This window comes from Hoplias malabaricus, chromosome 1 (assembly GCF_029633855.1).
Source record: "Hoplias malabaricus isolate fHopMal1 chromosome 1, fHopMal1.hap1, whole genome shotgun sequence".
Taxonomy (NCBI): Eukaryota; Metazoa; Chordata; class Actinopteri; order Characiformes; family Erythrinidae; genus Hoplias; species Hoplias malabaricus.
The window spans coordinates 16,641,923-16,659,389 of NC_089800.1; the positions used below are offsets into that span (position 1 = coordinate 16,641,923).

The 17,467-nt window shown below is 41.2% G+C and overlaps 2 protein-coding genes across 6 annotated transcripts in view; one reads left to right on the forward strand and one right to left on the reverse strand.

Moving 5' to 3' along the window:
• Positions 1-361: 361 nt before the first annotated feature.
• Positions 362-2,278, reverse strand: skida1 (SKI/DACH domain containing 1). Its single transcript, XM_066663683.1, has one exon. It carries the CDS (start codon positions 2,273-2,275, stop codon positions 362-364), a length of 1,914 nt encoding a protein of 637 aa, XP_066519780.1. The 5' UTR covers positions 2,276-2,278.
• Positions 2,279-9,920: 7,642 nt separating this feature from the next.
• mllt10 (MLLT10 histone lysine methyltransferase DOT1L cofactor) overlaps positions 9,921-17,467 on the forward strand; it is a 62,012-nt gene continuing 54,465 nt past the window's right edge. For 3 of the 5 annotated variants that reach the window (XM_066660076.1, XM_066660159.1, XM_066660245.1), the window contains exons 1-2: positions 15,439-15,833; positions 17,133-17,212. In XM_066660076.1, coding sequence (XP_066516173.1) covers positions 15,695-15,833; positions 17,133-17,212 — 219 coding nt within the window. In that variant the 5' untranslated portion in view covers positions 15,439-15,694. Of the gene's footprint in view, positions 10,049-15,438; positions 15,834-17,132; positions 17,213-17,467 lie in introns of those variants that run through there. The other 2 variants (XM_066659994.1, XM_066659918.1) reach the window with 2 other exon arrangements.

The window sequence follows — 17,467 nt, forward strand, 5'->3', positions numbered from 1 at the left end:
GGTTAGTCAGTGTCACGTTGGCAAAAAAAAATAAAAAATATAAAATAAAATAATAATAATCCATTCATCCACCCGTCCATCCCTGTTACAGTCTGAAATTCCAAAATCCCAAATCCCACTCCAACCAATCCAGCGTTTCTTGACGGGAAGCATGACACGTGTTTCTAATATTCCACAGTGTCCCAAACCGGGAAAACCAAATCTATTAATAATAATAATATAATAATAATAATAATAGAAAATAATAAAAAAAAAATAATAATAATAATAATATTCTGCAGCACGGGGTGGTCTCTTCAAACCAGCAACAGTTTCTGAACATGCCCCCCACCCCCCACCTCCAACTTCCCAAAGCCCTGCTTTAAGGGATTGTTTTCCTGAGTCTCTGGCCGAGTGGAGGGGGCACCACGCACGCCCCGAGCTGCCATGTCCACACCGGGTGCGCGCGATGGGGCTGCTGCTTGTTCCTGCACGAGTTCAGAGTGTACGCCGGGCTCAGGTCTCCGTCGTTCCCCACCACCAGCGATGGCGGGGCGGGAAAATTCGCCATGAAGTTGAAGGGCCTTTTGAAGCTGGCCGCCTGGCCGCTACCCGCCGCCCTCCTCCGCTTGCTGAGGCCCGTCCACTCCTCCCCGGAGCCCGAGCCTGAACTCTCGCGGCTCGGACACTTGGAGGGAGCCGTTCGGGCAGTGGTTTTAGCCGCTGAGACCACGCGTTCGGCCTTTCTGGCCCAGAGCGGGACTCGGTGGCTTTTCCTGAGCCTCACGCCGTTGCCGTGCTCCTCGTTCTCGGCGGAGGGAGCTGTTAAAGTGCTGCATGGTTCCTGCTTGGCTGGAGGAGACGTTGGAGAATTTGAAGGGGAACGAGAAGGAGAGGGAGAGGGGAAGGGTGAGGGTGAAGGAGAAGGGGGAGGGTGGGCAGAGGTCTCGCGGAGCTCCTTCACACACACAGCACCGTCCACGCCGCCGAGTTTGCAGTGCGCCAGGCCTCGGTTCGCCTCGTACTCGTAGTCGCCCACAGTGTCCTCCACCTTGATCCGGACGTGGTTGATGAAGGCGAGCGCTTTGCTCTCGTGGCCGGGGTCCTCGCGCTCGGTCTTGATGGAGGTTGTTGTTTTTGTTGTTGTTGTTGTTGTTGGGGTGAGGGGCGAGGGCACTTTGTGCTTGGGGCTACTGGACACCTTGATGCAGCTGGCGAGCCTGAAATGGCCGTGGCTCGCCTTCTCTTTGTCTTTCTCCCTGTCCAGGCCCGGGCTAGGGAGCAAGGCTGAGTGGAACTTGTCGGAGAGTCCCAGGAGTCCGTGCTTCGGGAATAACCCGGTCCCGTTTGGGCTCGGGGCCCCCGTGGGGAAGCCCACAATCCCAACTCCGACTCCGCTGCTCTTTGGCTGGTGAGTAAAGCGAATGTGAGGCGGGGTTCTGCCGGAGAAGCAGCTGCCCACCGCCCTCCTCCAGCTGGCCACGTCCACGTCCAGCTGCCGCAGCGCTCTGTAGCGGAATTTGGGCTGCAGCAGTAGCGGCGCCTTCGCGAGCCTAGCGCGCCGGTAGCGGATACTCTGCGAGGACGCCTGGCTGCTCTCCGAGCTGGAGTCGGACCCGGCCGAGCTCTGGTCGTCGCTGCTGTTGTCGGACGAGCAGGAGACGCAGTCCTCGTGCTCGTCGTAGTCGTCGTCCTCCTCCTCCTCTTCTTCTTCCTCCTCCTCCTCGTCCGAGGTCCCGGAGTTGCTGCTGGAGCTGGAGCCGCCGCTGCTGCTGCTGGTGGATAGGCTGGAGCCGAAGTCGGAGTCGTTGTTGCTGGAGCTGGATTCGCTGTCGCTGCTGCAGCAACAGCAGCTTTCCGTGGGCCGGGGCGCGCAGCAGAGGTGCCGGCGCTTCTTCCCGGAGCGGAGCCCGAAAGTTGCTGCGCAGAGACGAGGCAGCGCGCAGCCCGCCGAGCTCCAGCCGGGCCACAGCGCTCCCGGCTCGGCCGCCGCCTCCAGCTCCGTCGCCTTGCAGGACACGTACAGAGCCTCCACGTCCTCCCGGGAGATGAGCGTGCATTTGGCCGCGTGGAAGGCCACCGAGTTGAGGGCTTTGAGCTTGCGCAGCTGGCGCAGGTCACAGCGGTGCTTCTGCACCTTCAGCCGGTCCATGCGCTTGTGCACCGTGGTGCGCGGGATGTTCTTCAGCAAGTCCGTGAACACCTGGGACAGCGCGAACATCTGCTTGCCCTGGATCACCAGGTAGCCCAGTCTCACCCCCTGCATCTCCTCAAAGCCGAACTCCACGTCCCCCATCACTGCTAGTTCTGCTGGTTCTGCCGGTTCTGCGGGACCTTCTTCTCGCGCCTCTCGCTCCAGCTCCCAGCTCCGCGCGGGCGTGCGTCCATGGGTGAGAGACGAAACAGCATGGTGTGTTCGGATCGGACGCGGCTTCACAAAGCTCGCAGCATCCTTGCCGCTCGTGGCTCGTGCTGACGCCGCTAAGGAGCTCCACGTGCACGCGCGCCCGGTGAACAGAAACAAAACAGCATGGTTTGTTTGGGTTTTCTTTGCTTCTTCTTTTTGTCTCTTTCTTCCCTTCCTCCTCTGAGGCTAAAACTCGGACGACGCCCGCTCGTGCAGGAGGACCGGTCCGATCCGGGCCCAAAAGTTTGAAAGCGATACCGAGAACGGGTCCTGGACGGGCTCGCGAGGATGGGTCCACCGGTGTGCGTGCAGCATGATGAGAATGATGAGGGTGAGGGTGATGAGGAGGAGGATGATGATGATGGTGATGGACACCCCCACCTCTCTTCCTTTCTCCACACACACACACACACACACACTAAACAAAAAAGGAGAAAAGCCCAAGGCTGCACGCTCTTATACCTGCGCTCGCACTGCACTGGAAGGAAGGAAGGTGAAGAGCGAGGAGGAGAAAAAGGAGAGAGAGAGAGAGAGAGAGAGAGAGAGAGAGAGAGAGAGAATAAAGCCCCCACCACCCCCCAAGAAATGCAGCTGCAGCCACCGAACGCCCTGATACACACTCTCGCTCTCACTCACTCACTCACACACACACACACAGAGAGAGAGAGAGAGAGAGAGAGAGAGCGGACACACCTTCATCAATTAATGCCCCCAAAGTGGACGCTGATTGGACGCTGCTGACAGGTGATGCAATCAAAATGGATATTAGACCCCCCCTCAACTCATACACTCGCCCGAACACACACACACACGCACACACACACACATACACACATCCTCTCTCACACACACCCCTCTCTCGTTAAAATGCTGTGAAATTGGGGCCGTGACAAGTTTCGGGCGCGCGGGATTCTATAAAACACGCGCTCAAACCCAAAGTTGCCCCCCCGCCCCTCCCTCTGGTGTCGCCTCTCCACCGGCTCCGGTCCGGAGCGCGCGGCTGTGGAAAGTGGGCGAGGTGCGGTGGTCGGTGTCGCGGAGTGTTGTAGATACCCGCCCGGTTCTGTAGAACTCCGGAGTCGACGGGATCTGTCGCGGTCCGATTGAAAATGACCGGGTTCTGGAGTTCTGTCTGAATTAGGGATCGTTTCTTTTCCGTGTGAATTGTCTCGCGAATGTTTGGGCGTGATTTGTGAATTTTGGCGGGACGCCGCGAGCGATTGAGCTTTTGAAATTTAAAACATAATAAACTGCAATTGTAGTAATTTTTGAAGAGATTACTTTCAAACAAACCCCCTTTAATCTCGGTTTTCTAGAAGTGTGTGTGACTCAGCGTGTGTGTGTGTGCGTGCGCGCGTGCTCCTAGGCCTTTTGTCCTCAGGTTTCTGGACCCCACAATGGCCACAGTTCAAATGTAAAATGTAAATAAATGAACAATTGCTTGGAAATGTAAAGTGTAGCGCCAGTGGTGTGTGTGTGAGGAGGGGGGGGGGGGTGCGGGGGGTTATGTGTGTGTTTAGGTCAAAATCTGAAAACGTTTGTCTCGAGCGCTACGGGGAAAACACAAGAACATTTTAAAAAAGAGTTTCACCTTTGGACAAAATAATGACCACGGATTCAACCAAGGGCTGCAAAACAACAGCGAGGAGGAGATGTAGTGTGTGTGTGTGTGTGTGTGTGTGTGTGAGAGAGAGAGAGAGAGAGTGTGTTCGCATGAGCGTGTGTATGAATCTGTGACAGTCAGAGAAATGCAAATGTAAATTCTAATATTTATTTTCTAAGTCTGGGAGTGATGTGCAGAAGCCTTTTTACAGCTCCGTGATCCCAGAGTGGCCCAGAAGCGCGGACCCCGCTCTAATGACCGGCTCTTTGTTGATTTTTGGAGTGAAGTGAAGTGAAGGCGTGCTCAGAGGACACGCTCAAGCGAAATATACACCAATATATTGGCCGAAGAAAAGCTAACAAAATATAAAATATGCCATAACTTTTGAACAGGACACGGTTTGGGTTTGGATTCGCCCCCTGAGCGTAAACCCTGCAAATAAACAACAGCTTTTGTCTGAAACGTGCAGAAAAAGTGTGGTCTCTGAAGGACTTGCTCTTACTTTCTCTCAAAAATCAACAAAACACGTGATTTGACCTGGTCACAGAACCGTATACATTCGTGCGTGTGTCCCTCCCCCTCTCCACTAATCTCGGGCTCTTTTACAATTGGGTCGTGTGTGTGTGTGTGTGTGTGGTGGTGGTGTGGGGGGGGGGGGTGTGAATATTTAATGATGAATAACTTAAAGGCTGCTTTTAAATATCACTCAAAATGAAACTGTATACATTTAAATGGAAGTGTTTACTGTTCAATCCTTAGCTGCTAGAGCTGAAGGAATCAGCAGAAGCTCAAACATCAATCATCCGTGAAGCTGACGCCCAAACACCTGAGGATTAAAAAAAGAAACAATGAAAATGTAGAAAAATCCAGAATTGGCCTCAAACTCAGGAACGGCGCTCGCGGTGTGTTTGTGGAAGGTGTTGATATAAAGAATAATGCCGAGCACCCCCCCCCCCCCCCACATACACACACACACCACATCCAGGTAGTGTTTTAACCCCCTCCGGGAAGGCGATCGATGATTTGCAATTTGGAGCCATCCCTCAACATTTCAATGTAAATCACACAGCGACTTTAAAGCAGAAGCAAAAGCAGGACTGAACCCTGTTATCTCAACTTCAAATACATACATAATTTAGTTTGCAACAGTGCGCTGATTCTGCTGTAAATACGGTAAAACAAGACGTAATAAAATACAGCATTTAATATAAACTTAATTTAATTGTAGAGTGTAATATATTACATATATTAATTTGCCAAACATATATATATAATTTAATATTTAGTGTGGGGTGCTATACAAAGTTTTCAAACGGTTCTGACTGCTGCGATTCTACGTTGGTGGTATTATTTGTAATATAATATAGAATAGAATAGAATATTAATCATTATCATTAATAGCAGTTTTAATTAAACATCATTATAAAACTCCATAAACATACTGTAAAAAGTGTTGTGTTGCTATGGTCACGTCATTGGTCAAAATTGATTAAACAAGCAACAGAAGTCTGTTCTGCTCAATCCTTAACCAGCTGAGGGACCTCCAGCTGAACGAGGCACAGACACGGACCCTTTGGTGGAGCCATTCTTGAGGGGATCTTGACTAGAGTTGGGAGAAGTCTAAGTTTCTAAGGGGTATAAAGGGTTGTGTATAGAGTTTGAAGTTTAAAGCCCACTGTAGAGTTTCTAGGCCTCGTGCGGGGCTTTGTTGCTTGGCTGTGAGAGCTGAGGTTTACTGTAATTACAGCGGAAAAACAACACAAACACCAAGACCTGAGCTTTCTCTATTACACGGTTAAAAAGGACACAGTACACGCTGCTGTATTAGCATTACGTTAGCCTTTATACGCTTCACTGTTTATAAACGTAGGGTTGAAGCCTTCACAACTCTGACATCACAGATCAGCCAGCGGTTTTCCCCTTCGTCTTAAAGCCTTCGGTTTTCCCTTTCCTTTGTGTTTCCCAGTGTTTACACTGAAGTGAGTCACACAAAATCTCTTTAGGGAAACGTTTAATGGGAAATACAAAAGAAAAAAAAAAATCTATAATTGCAAATTGAATCTTAGGCCCTGTATTTAAGGCTACAGCTTTAAATTCACCCCTTAATTATTTCTCACATAAGCGTCAAGATGGCCTCAGGCTCCAAAGACATAATGTCCCCAGCGTCCAGCGTTGACCGCTCGCGGAGCTCCATAACTGTGTATGTTTTCCCCGAAAGATATCATTCTTACTACTTTCACTTCTTATATCGTGGTGTGTATACCTTTGTGCACAAGTGATACGGAATTACACATCCTCCGAGAACTCTCTTTACGTCCACTCCACAGTTTATAAATTACAATTAAAATATACATGAGAAAACATTCTGATATTATATACACAATTCCACTCTAGCACAGGTCACAGTTTAGAACACATTTCTCTTAGGTCAGTACACAGCTGCTCGTTCATTATTTTCTGAATGATATATTTTGTGGTATAAAAAAAGTCTGTGCAAAATGTGGTGCACATTTTGCGTTTAATTTGAGCAAAGAGAAATCGTTGAAAAAAATGAGCTGAAATAAAACACGTTTGTCCCGTTTTCACTTATTTTCACTCAAAAGCAAAGCAAAACGAAAGATAAAACCATATCATTTAATATTTTAAGACGTCTAGAACAAGTAAGTTCAAATGCAGTTCTGTTTTGGTTTCAACTTGTGGGACATTTTCTAATATTTCTTTATTTGTATTATTCTATATCCGTCATCAGCACTGAGCCAGCCGTTGCCCGATAGACTCCCAGCCCCTCAGCGCTCCACACACCGGCTCATTCTTTGCATTTCAGGCGTCAGGGCTGATTGAATGAAGCCCTCAACGATTGATCTTCCCACGTGCGCCAGGAGCGAGGTTTTGCTGGGAACGTTGTTCTGCACGTTCCTCAGATGTTTTGTACTGTAGAAACAACTGATAAACGTTCAGATGTTCAGGTGGACTGCAGGGGAGACCTTGGGTTTTAGTGTGAGACTTTTATGTTTCAGTTTAAGCCACTGTGTTCCGCATGACGAACACATCTAAACACAGCAAAATATACCTAAACACACCAAATAACTCCCCAAAACACATCTAAACACACCAACATATACCTAAACACACCAAATAACTCCCCAAAACACATCTAAACACTCCAAAACACATCTAAACACACCAACATATACCTAAACACACCAAATATCTCCACAAAACACATCTAAACAAACCAAAACACTTCTAAACACACCAAAATATACCTAAACACACCAAATAACTCTCCAAAACACATCTAAACACACCAAAACACGTCTAAACACACCAACATATACCTAAACACACCAAATATCTCCACAAAACACATCTAAACACACCAAAATATACCTAAACACACCAAATAACTCCCCAAAACACATCTAAACACTCCAAAACACATCCAAACACACCAAAATATACCTAAACACACCAAATATCTCCCCAAAACACACCTAAACACACCAAAATACATCTGAACACACCTAAATATACCTAAACACACCAATTACCTCCCCAAAACACATCTAAACACACCAAAACAACACCAAATATCATATTTAAACACCAAAACATATTTAAACACTCCAAAACACATCTAAACACACCAACATATACCTAAATACACCAAATATCTCCACAAAACACATCTAAACTCACCAAAAATTCACCAAAACACATCTAAACACACCAAATATCTCCCCAAAAAACATCTAAACACCCCAAAACACATCTAAACACACCTAAATATACCTAAACACACCAATTACCTCCCCAAAACACATCTAAACACACCAAAACAACACCAAATATCTCTCCGAAACACATCTAAACACACAAAAAACACACCAAATATCTCCCCAAAACACACTAAACTATACCTAAACACACCAAATACCTCCCCAAAACACATCTGAACACACCAAAAACACATCTATACACTCTAACACATCTAAACAAACCAAATCAAAACTAAACACAACAAAAACACACTAAAACACATCTAAACACTCCAAAACACATTTAAACAAACCAAAACACACCAAAAACACACCAAAACACATCTAAACAAACCAAACCAAATCTAAACACACCAAAAACACACTAAAACACATCTAAACACTCCAAAAACACATCTAAACACTCCAAAACACATTTAAACAAACCAAAACACACCAAAAACGCACCAAAACACATCTAAACAGTGCAATAAAAACACTCCAAAACACATCTAAACACACCAAAACACATCTAAACACACCAAAAACACACCAAAAAACATCGGAACACATCAAAAACCTCACCTAAACACACCAAAAACTCATCTAAACACAGCAAAACACATCTAAACACACAAAAAATACACCTAAACACACTAAAATACATCTAAACACTCCAAAAACACACCTAAACACACCACAAACACACCAAAACACATATAAACACATCTCAACACACGAAAACACATGTAAACACACCAAAAACACACCTTAACACACCTTAACACACCAAAACACATCTCAACACACGAAAACACATGTAAACACACCAAAACACACCAAAAACTCACCTAAACACACCACAAACAAATATAAACACATCTCAACACATGTAAACACACCAAAACATACCTTAACACACCAAAACACACCTTAACACATCTAAACACAACAAAAACACATCTAAACACAGCAAAACACATCTAAACACACCAAAGAACATCGAAACACATCAAAAACCTCACCTAAACACACCAAAAACTCATCTAAACACAGCAAAACACATCTAAACACAAAAAAATACACCTAAACACACTAAAATACATTTAAACACTCCAAAAACACACCTAAACACACCACAAACACACGAAAACACATGTAAACACACCAAAATACACCAAAAACTCACCTAAACACACCACAAACACACCAAAACACATATAAACACATCTCAACACACGAAAACACATGTAAACACACCAAAACACACCTTAACACACCAAAAACTCACCTAAACACACAAAAACACATCTAAACACAGCAAAACACACCAAAACACGTCTAAACACACCTAAGCATATCTACACACTAAAACATGTTCTTCTCCAGAATTTAAGCTCATTTAAGAATTCCAGGTCTTGTTATGTATGAAAATGCAGATATAGTTCAATTCACATGGAATGAAGATGCAGTCAATTATCAGTGATCAACAAAAGTGCTATAACTGATAAGTACAATAAAGTACATCTAGAGCCAGTCGTTGTGTAAATAGAAGCTCAGGCTGTTGCTTGTTGATAATAAATAGAATGGATAATACACAAACACACACGCACACACACACCATATAAAGAGGCTCAAACTTCCTTTTTCTAAATGATCTACATTTACACATGCACACACAGACACACTAAAGTATGAATATGTGTGTGTGTGTGTGTGTGTATTTGACTTGATGAGAAATCCTTTCATTTTATGCTCTGCTCATATCCAATGTTTTTTTTACAACTGTTTATCATATTTTATACATTAATCTCATACACATATATTACATAAATTACAGGTAAATGTGTGTATATTCTCCTTTTAATTTGACAACATTTAATGTGTAATTGTTACTATCCCTCCTGTTGCCAGGGAGTAAATAATTTCTTTGTTTGCCTTATATTTTGATTATAATAATTATTATAAATATATAACTGTATAAATGTGTATTTTCAGGTCTAAAGTGTTATTTTGTCCTGTAATGAAGGCAGTGTAAGATGTAAGAGTAAATGAGTGGATGTATTTTCAGGGTGAGAGTGCTGTGTATCTGCTGCTAAGCTGCTCTTCCCCCAACACCGAGCTCAGCCCAGCGAGCTCCAAACCCAGCTAACCCCGACCTAACCCCCACTTCCCACGAGCAGGGGCTTCTCTCGTTTGCTCCCGCGCAGAGAGCGAGGTGATTTCGGGGGGCTGCGGGGTGAATTTTTCGGTGATTTGGCGATTGTGTTCCGGACCGCGGGATGAGGGCGGCTCTGGAAGGTAAGAGAGAGAGAGACACGAGTGCAACAAAGAGCTCCGTGTCTTCGCTGCTATTCCTCCTCTGCACTTCTTTCAAACAGCGCGAAAAGGCCAGCTGGGTTTCGGCTTAAATCTCGGTTAAAATCTCAAATAAAACCATGAGCTCGAACGACACGAGGTTGTTGTCTTGCGCGGAATTTGGAGTGAAGAGAAATAACAGACCGCGGGGTTCCAGTCCGCAAACTCCCAGAGCTAGTTTGTAAACAAAGTGAAGGGGGATCAACTTTCCAGGAGGAGAGGGACTAGTTTTTGGGGCGAGCGATTAAACTACAGTGGGTAAAATTAACCGTTGAAAAATATAGAATATAAAAGCGAAAATATCACAGACTTTTTATTGTTTCTGAAGATCTTAAAGAACAGAATCTATACTTCAGCGTGGGTCTACAATATGTATTTAAAGTAGATTAGGTCTTACACATTTTAAAAGTATATGTTTTCTTGTAAATGATTAAGCAATACATTTCTGTCCTATTTTATTTTTGAAACCCATTTTCAAATTTGTGGGACCTATGAACTGTACCCTTTCTCCTCAGCCTCCGCTTATTTTTATATTTGTGTTTCCTCTTTCATGTGTTGGTAAAAGAAAGATTAAAATCTTCTGTATTCTTCTCAGTGATGTTCTGCCGCAGCGCGCGGCTGCATTATTCCCGCAACCTGAAACGTAGCTGTTTTTTTCTCTTTCTTTTGGGGAGGGGGTGGTGTGACCTTTCACCCTGCCATGTCGTGTCTACTTCTATTGTGTGTGCCTGTATATGCCCCCTACATTACCCACAAGCCCTTGCGTCAAACTGAGCTCGTGCCACAGGCAAACTCCCCTTTAACCCCTCCCTGCCTCTTTGTAGTGCATCACATTTTGGGGGGATCGTTTTGTTGTTGTTTTTCAACTAGTTTTCAAAAATGTTCTCTAAAATATAGTAGTCGCAGTGAATTTATTGGATTTCAAACGTGTAAATTGGTTTGTAAACAGTGAATGACACAGACATTAAAATGAGCATCAAAATCTCTACTTTTTAAAGTGTGCAAGAATTTTCCATAATTTTCCATCAATTCTGACAAAATATTTAAATAAGGTCAATATATTATATAGTTTATAGTCAGACCATAGGACCAAAATTATATTGCATTTTATAATTTAAATATTATCTATATATATATAAACACAATATTACGTGATATATATATATATATATATATCATGTAGTCTGGCTAGTGGTCTCTGAAGTCTGAAAACAAAGCATTTAATTCTGTATGACACTAATCAGAATAAATTATTTAGCAAATCTCCAGCTCCATTAGTCTTTAAAACTGACCATTATGGCAGCCTTTGTTAGTATTGTTTTATTTGTGTGTTTGACACGTGAGTTGTAAAATTATATTTTGAGACTTGCTTCAATATATAGGCAAAAAACAAACAAAAGCCAACTAAACAAACAAAACATGCATCAAACGTAGAAACACATCTGTCAATGCATGAATCGTCTTATTTTATGCTTCCTGTGCAAGATCTGCATTAGTCCAAATTCTATATGAAAGTGTACATTAAAATAATTATAGGCCCCACCTGCCCCTCAAAATTTTTTTTTTACAGTGTACACACTTATTTCCACATCATCACAGTGGTGTCTAGGCTATGTTCCTCTAATATAAACATATCTATTTGTAAAATTGGAAACCGAAATAAATAAATAAATACATAAGCTTATCTGGGAGAGTGGGGCTAAAAAGTGTGAACTGAAGTGTCACATTCACAACGTTTAAAAAGAAAGTGTAGTGGAAATCGTTTTAAAATGTTTTTTTTTTTTATTATTACTCTAAGCAGGACTTTAGCAACAATCTAAAATAAAAAGTATAAATAAAACACACCGAGGCCTGGAGTAGTGTATTTAAGTGGACATTCTGCAGCATATTCTGCGAAATTCAGATTACGCGGTTAAAGTAAATTTATCGTTAACAGAGACTGAACACGTGTCCCATATAATTCGACAATATTAGCTTAATGAATGTTAATGCAACACACACTCGCGCGCGCACGCGCACGCGCACGCACACGCACACGCACACGCAGACACACAGGCACACACTAAATCTAGTCTACACTAAGCTTGACGCCACTGTCTTCGTCTAAGTTGGTAGGTTTGACTTTTACAGCTCTGTTGATTAAAGTCCATCTTATATCCGCAGTGTAGAGAATAGAAACACAGATCTGAATGATTCCTATTAAGATGTCATCTTACTTTTAGTTCATCTCATTAAGAGCCATCCATCACCGTCATTTTGTCACCTGTTTTTTTTTTTTAAATACATATTCAAAAGACATTTTTGACATTTCTTTTGGACTTTCTTTTAAAAAATCAACAGGGCAGGAACAGCTCATGTTTTTGTGTTCCTACTGAGATCTGTATATTCACGATGTTTACTGTTAATTTATTATTTATGATGTTGTTAAATTAACTCCCAGTGTTTTAAATATGCCTTCAATCAAAAAAAGTGTGTACATAAAGGAAACTTGTACACAGTTCATATAACATTTACAAAATAAATCAAACACAAAAGTATTGTAATTTTATCCAGCGTCCATTAGTCTCTTGTATTTGAGCTCTGTCAGTGTCTGCAAGACATAGGCCTACAGCACTGGACTTTCACTTCAACACATAAAGGCTGGAGTGAAAGGGTTGGCCATTAAAGGGTTGTGTCTAGAATTTGATCCACTTATTGACAGTTTTTAACATCACAGAGGAATGCCCAGGTCATAAAGTGCCAAAACAAAATATGTTAAATATAACTTAAAGCACATTCACATATCAAGGTAGATGGACTCTACTCTATACTACATCAGGGGTTATTTCCTTATGGATGTTGTTTTACAAAATTAATTAGAGATGTGATTTGACTTTAAACTTCTAACTTAACTGATCATCACAGTGGATTTTAATACTGATGAAATGTAGCAGTAATTTGATTGATAGTCTGATTGATTGATTGATTGATTACAGTTACTATAACCTTGATACAAACTGCAAGATTATCTCAACAGCTAGCTTACATGTTTTAAAAATCAATATGGATGCACCAATACTGATATCAACGTGGATACATAAACATTAATAAGATATTGAAAATGGAACAAAGCCTACCTGGATCTACTCAGCTGATATTTTAATAATGGCGATAATTTAATGCTGCTGTCTGCCACAGTTGTGATTCTGTTGTGACATAAACTTGTACAACACCATCTTATTGTGTGATGCAATTTTGAATAAATTTAATCCATAGTTAATTTGTGAAGCCTGATGTAATAGCTAAATTAATAACTAAGTAATACACCAAAATTTGTAATCAGAGTTTGATGCCAAAAAACACTAAATCAAACATGTTTTATGCCCATATCATTTTATTAATAAATAATAATGCGTTACTAATGTACTAATATATTTATAATGTTTTTAATGTTTTTTTTAATTATAGCGTAGTACCCAAAGTTAAATTCCATCAATTGAATCTGAGTGCACAGACACACACACAAACATAGCCCACCATTACAGACAGAAAAGAGGCAATTTCATGTTCTTCACTGCCTCTCAGTATAAAGGCTGTAAATAGACATGAAAAAAAGAAAATGTTGGTTTTGTGTTGGGATGTGTATACACCCAGCACCACCCCCACACACAACCCAAGCCCTCTTCACTCCTCTTAATTCTTAATGGATTTTTTGCTTTTTGTCATATTTGATTTTTCTCCCTTTTTATATGAAATTATTTGTTCCTTATTGTGGCTCTTTTTTATTGTGTATTTCTGCTAGTCTTCTCAGTTTAGCATCTGCTGCACATTTCTCCTGTCCTTTACCCAAGCTTCTACCACTGATAAAACAAAAACAACTGTAAAAATCATGTGTTTGAATAAGCGTGCTGTTTACATCTGATATAAAGAGGTAATTCATGAGTGATAAATACATGTTTGTGTACACATTGTGTGTTAAATATAATATTTTTCATTAAATGATGTGTCCAGTCAAAACAGTCATTAGTTACAAGTAATTAATCAATATATTAAAAAGAGCAAAAAACAAAATAATTAAATGAAAAATATACATATTTATACATGCTGGCATATATTTGAGAATTTAAAGCAATACAGCTTTTTCACTGACTGACTTGATTCTGTGTTGTGTGTGTGTGTGTGTGTGTGTGTATATATATATATATATATATATATATATATATATATATATATATATATATATATATATATATATATACACACAGGTGCACAATAAGACATATAATTATGTTTGACCATTTGTAATAATTCCACAGTAAGCAGGTAAATATCAAAACTTTTAAAAATCATTTGCTAACTTTCATCAAATTTCATGAGAGAATTGTCCAAAAGAACTTTCTCAAAGCAAGGTTGCAAAGAGTTTAGAAAAGAATTCTAGCAAGAAATGCAACTGATTGTACTGGGCCCAAGGTAATCTCAGATGGTCATATGATAGTATCAAAGTGAGATGTTCTCCTGGAAAGTCCATGGTTATTTCAGCAATTCAATGCCAGGTTTAATTCGACATGTTCTGCAAAAGTGTGCCTTCATAGACACTGTATGTGTGCTGTCTTCTGCTTTCTATTGTACATAATGAGGAAGAGAATGGACAATGACAATAAGAAGTGTCTCCAAGAAAAATTCCATATGTGGAACTGCAAAATCTTCAGTTCCTAAATTATAAAAAGTATAATTAAATGAAAAGTTTATGTAGCACATTCATAAACAGTTGCTTAAATAAAAACTTTTTTGGCATGTTTTGTATGCTTTGTATTTTAAAATGTATTTTTATTTACAAAAAAAAATGCTGTGTAAATAATAGAACGTTTCTTTTGCTTTTGGTCAATTTAATAACACATCAAAAATCTACACATAAACAATTCCTTTTTTTGTTTGTTTATTTTTTGCATTATAAAATAAAAATCCCAAATTCTCTGTACACAGTATTTGTCTTTAGCAGGTCATTTGATACACAGCCTGGCCTGACATGTTAGATGTCCAATCTTGCATATATGTTATTTGAACTCCAATTTTTATTACTCCTTCTTTTCTAATCTGTCGGTCCTTATATGTTTTGATAGCCTTCTTATATCTAATAATCAGAACAAGTTTAGAAAAATAATACAATTAATGTTTTAATGGTTGATTTGATTTACAAATTAAAACATCAGTGTTATTGGACAAAGTACTGGGAATAGTCATTTATATCAGCAGAGGTATATTTACTAGTATTTCTAAAAATATGTATAACCACTTCAAGTCAATGTTGTTAGCAACATGCTAATCGCTTGAGTTCTTTGGTGCTCTCTGGTTCCGTGTCCGCGCATGCGCACACGAAAGCCTCGCTTCCCCACATAGCCTTTGAGGCCTTTTTCTCTGGTGTCGAACAACAAAAACAAGAAGGAAAATAAACCTAAAAAGGGTTTGTTGGACGCCAGCGCGGATCAAATATGGCTTTTCATCAAAGCGGGACTTAGATAAGTGCGAGAGGGGCGATCTGAAGCGTGACAGGGGCTTATATTTTTAGGCTTCTTTTTACGCGACCGTTTTCTCCCCTTCCTTCTCTTGTAGATGGTGAATAGCGACTGTTTGGTGAATAATATGAAGGAGATGATTGGAGGTTGCTGCGTTTGCTCAGATGAGAGAGGATGGGCCGAGAACCCGCTCGTTTATTGTGATGGACACGGCTGTAACGTCGCCGTTCATCAAGGTAAATCATGTTTTATATTGCCGGTTTGAAATTAGCTTTATTCAGCCAACTTATGTTTCGAATTGTCCGTTCCACCTTAAATGCTACAGCAGTTGCATTCTGGCGCCAGCGGCGCCATAATGCAAGTGCTGCTCTGTTTAAGGTGGATAAGATAATTCACCTTGTCTTCCTTTCTCACGCGTCATTCTTCTATCAACTTTCCAATTCCACCTTAAATAGCTCAGCAGTTAATATTACCCTCGGAGATATTTAAGGTGGTACGAAAAATTCACATTACCCCAGCCTCGTTTTCAACGCCAACGATTAACATTAACATAACGTGGTTCCTAAGTCTTAAAATGTCCGTTCCTTTTATAATCCTTTTAATATGGAACGGAACATTCAAATTTGCGCAGCCCCATTTCGACCTCTGACATTATTGTGGTTCACTGGCTTCGACTTTCACGTTCTACCTTAAATGCCATGACCTAGGTTTATATCTGTGTCGTTTTAAGGTGGAATGGAAAATACAAGGCAAAACGTAAATACGGTGTCTGTTGTAAAAAAAATAAAGAATTGTTCACATGTTTATGCACATTTTTATATGGACCTTTTATTAACATATAACCCAAGGCTATAAAATGTAAATGAGTGTTTCTGAGCACTAACATAAAGTTAAAAATGAACGTTAACGTGCTCAGTTGCTGAAATATCACAGGATGTGGTTATAACCTTGGTTCAGTGGTGTGAGGAGCTTCTAAAAACATTTTCTCGCGAAACAAGAGCAGTAAATGTGATGTGATGTTTGTGGGAGTTTCAAGCCCATCACGTTGTGCAGCTTGCTGCGATACTTTAGCACATGTGGCTGGATAATATTACCCACGTTGCTTGCTACCATGCAGGAAGAACACCATTACAAACATTAAGACTGAAAACTGCCCTTCTCCAGTGTAAATTCAAGTGTTTAGCCCTGTTAGCATGTGTGTGTGGTGGTTTTCACGCTAGAAGGCATATCCTGAGTGAAATAAGCTGTCATGCCCCGTGGCTGAGAATTTCTGCTTTGACATTGCAGGGTTCCACGTACAGTCTCAGAAACATGGATTCAGACAGTCATGTTTTCTTATGTCATACACATAAGTAACCAATCCAGTAAACTTGCAGACAAGAGGGGGACTTTAATATATATATATATATATATATATATATATATATATATATATATATATATAGTTTCTTAATGTTTACTGTTAAACATAGTAAATTAACTATGTGACACATTTTTTGTGTTATATTAAATCTCTTATTTTCTCCCCATCGCAGCTTGCTATGGAATTGTCCAAGTCCCGACTGGTCCCTGGTTCTGCAGGAAATGTGAATCTCAGGAGAGAGCAGCCAGAGTGGTGGGTTTGACCTTTTAGCCTCTTTTACAGTGTAATTTTGTTCCATCAAAATGTCTAGTACTGTCTTTATTCAGCCTTTGTTTTTAGTAATTTTTCCCATTAAAAGGTGTCCTGTGTTGGTTTCAGAGAGTGCTTGCTACACTCTCAGAAAAACTGTCACTGTGGTGGTACCATAAAGGGTACATATTCTGTACTTTTTGTCAGGGAACATAATACCATGTTCTGCAATAATGCTTTTTTCAAGTGAAGGTCGAG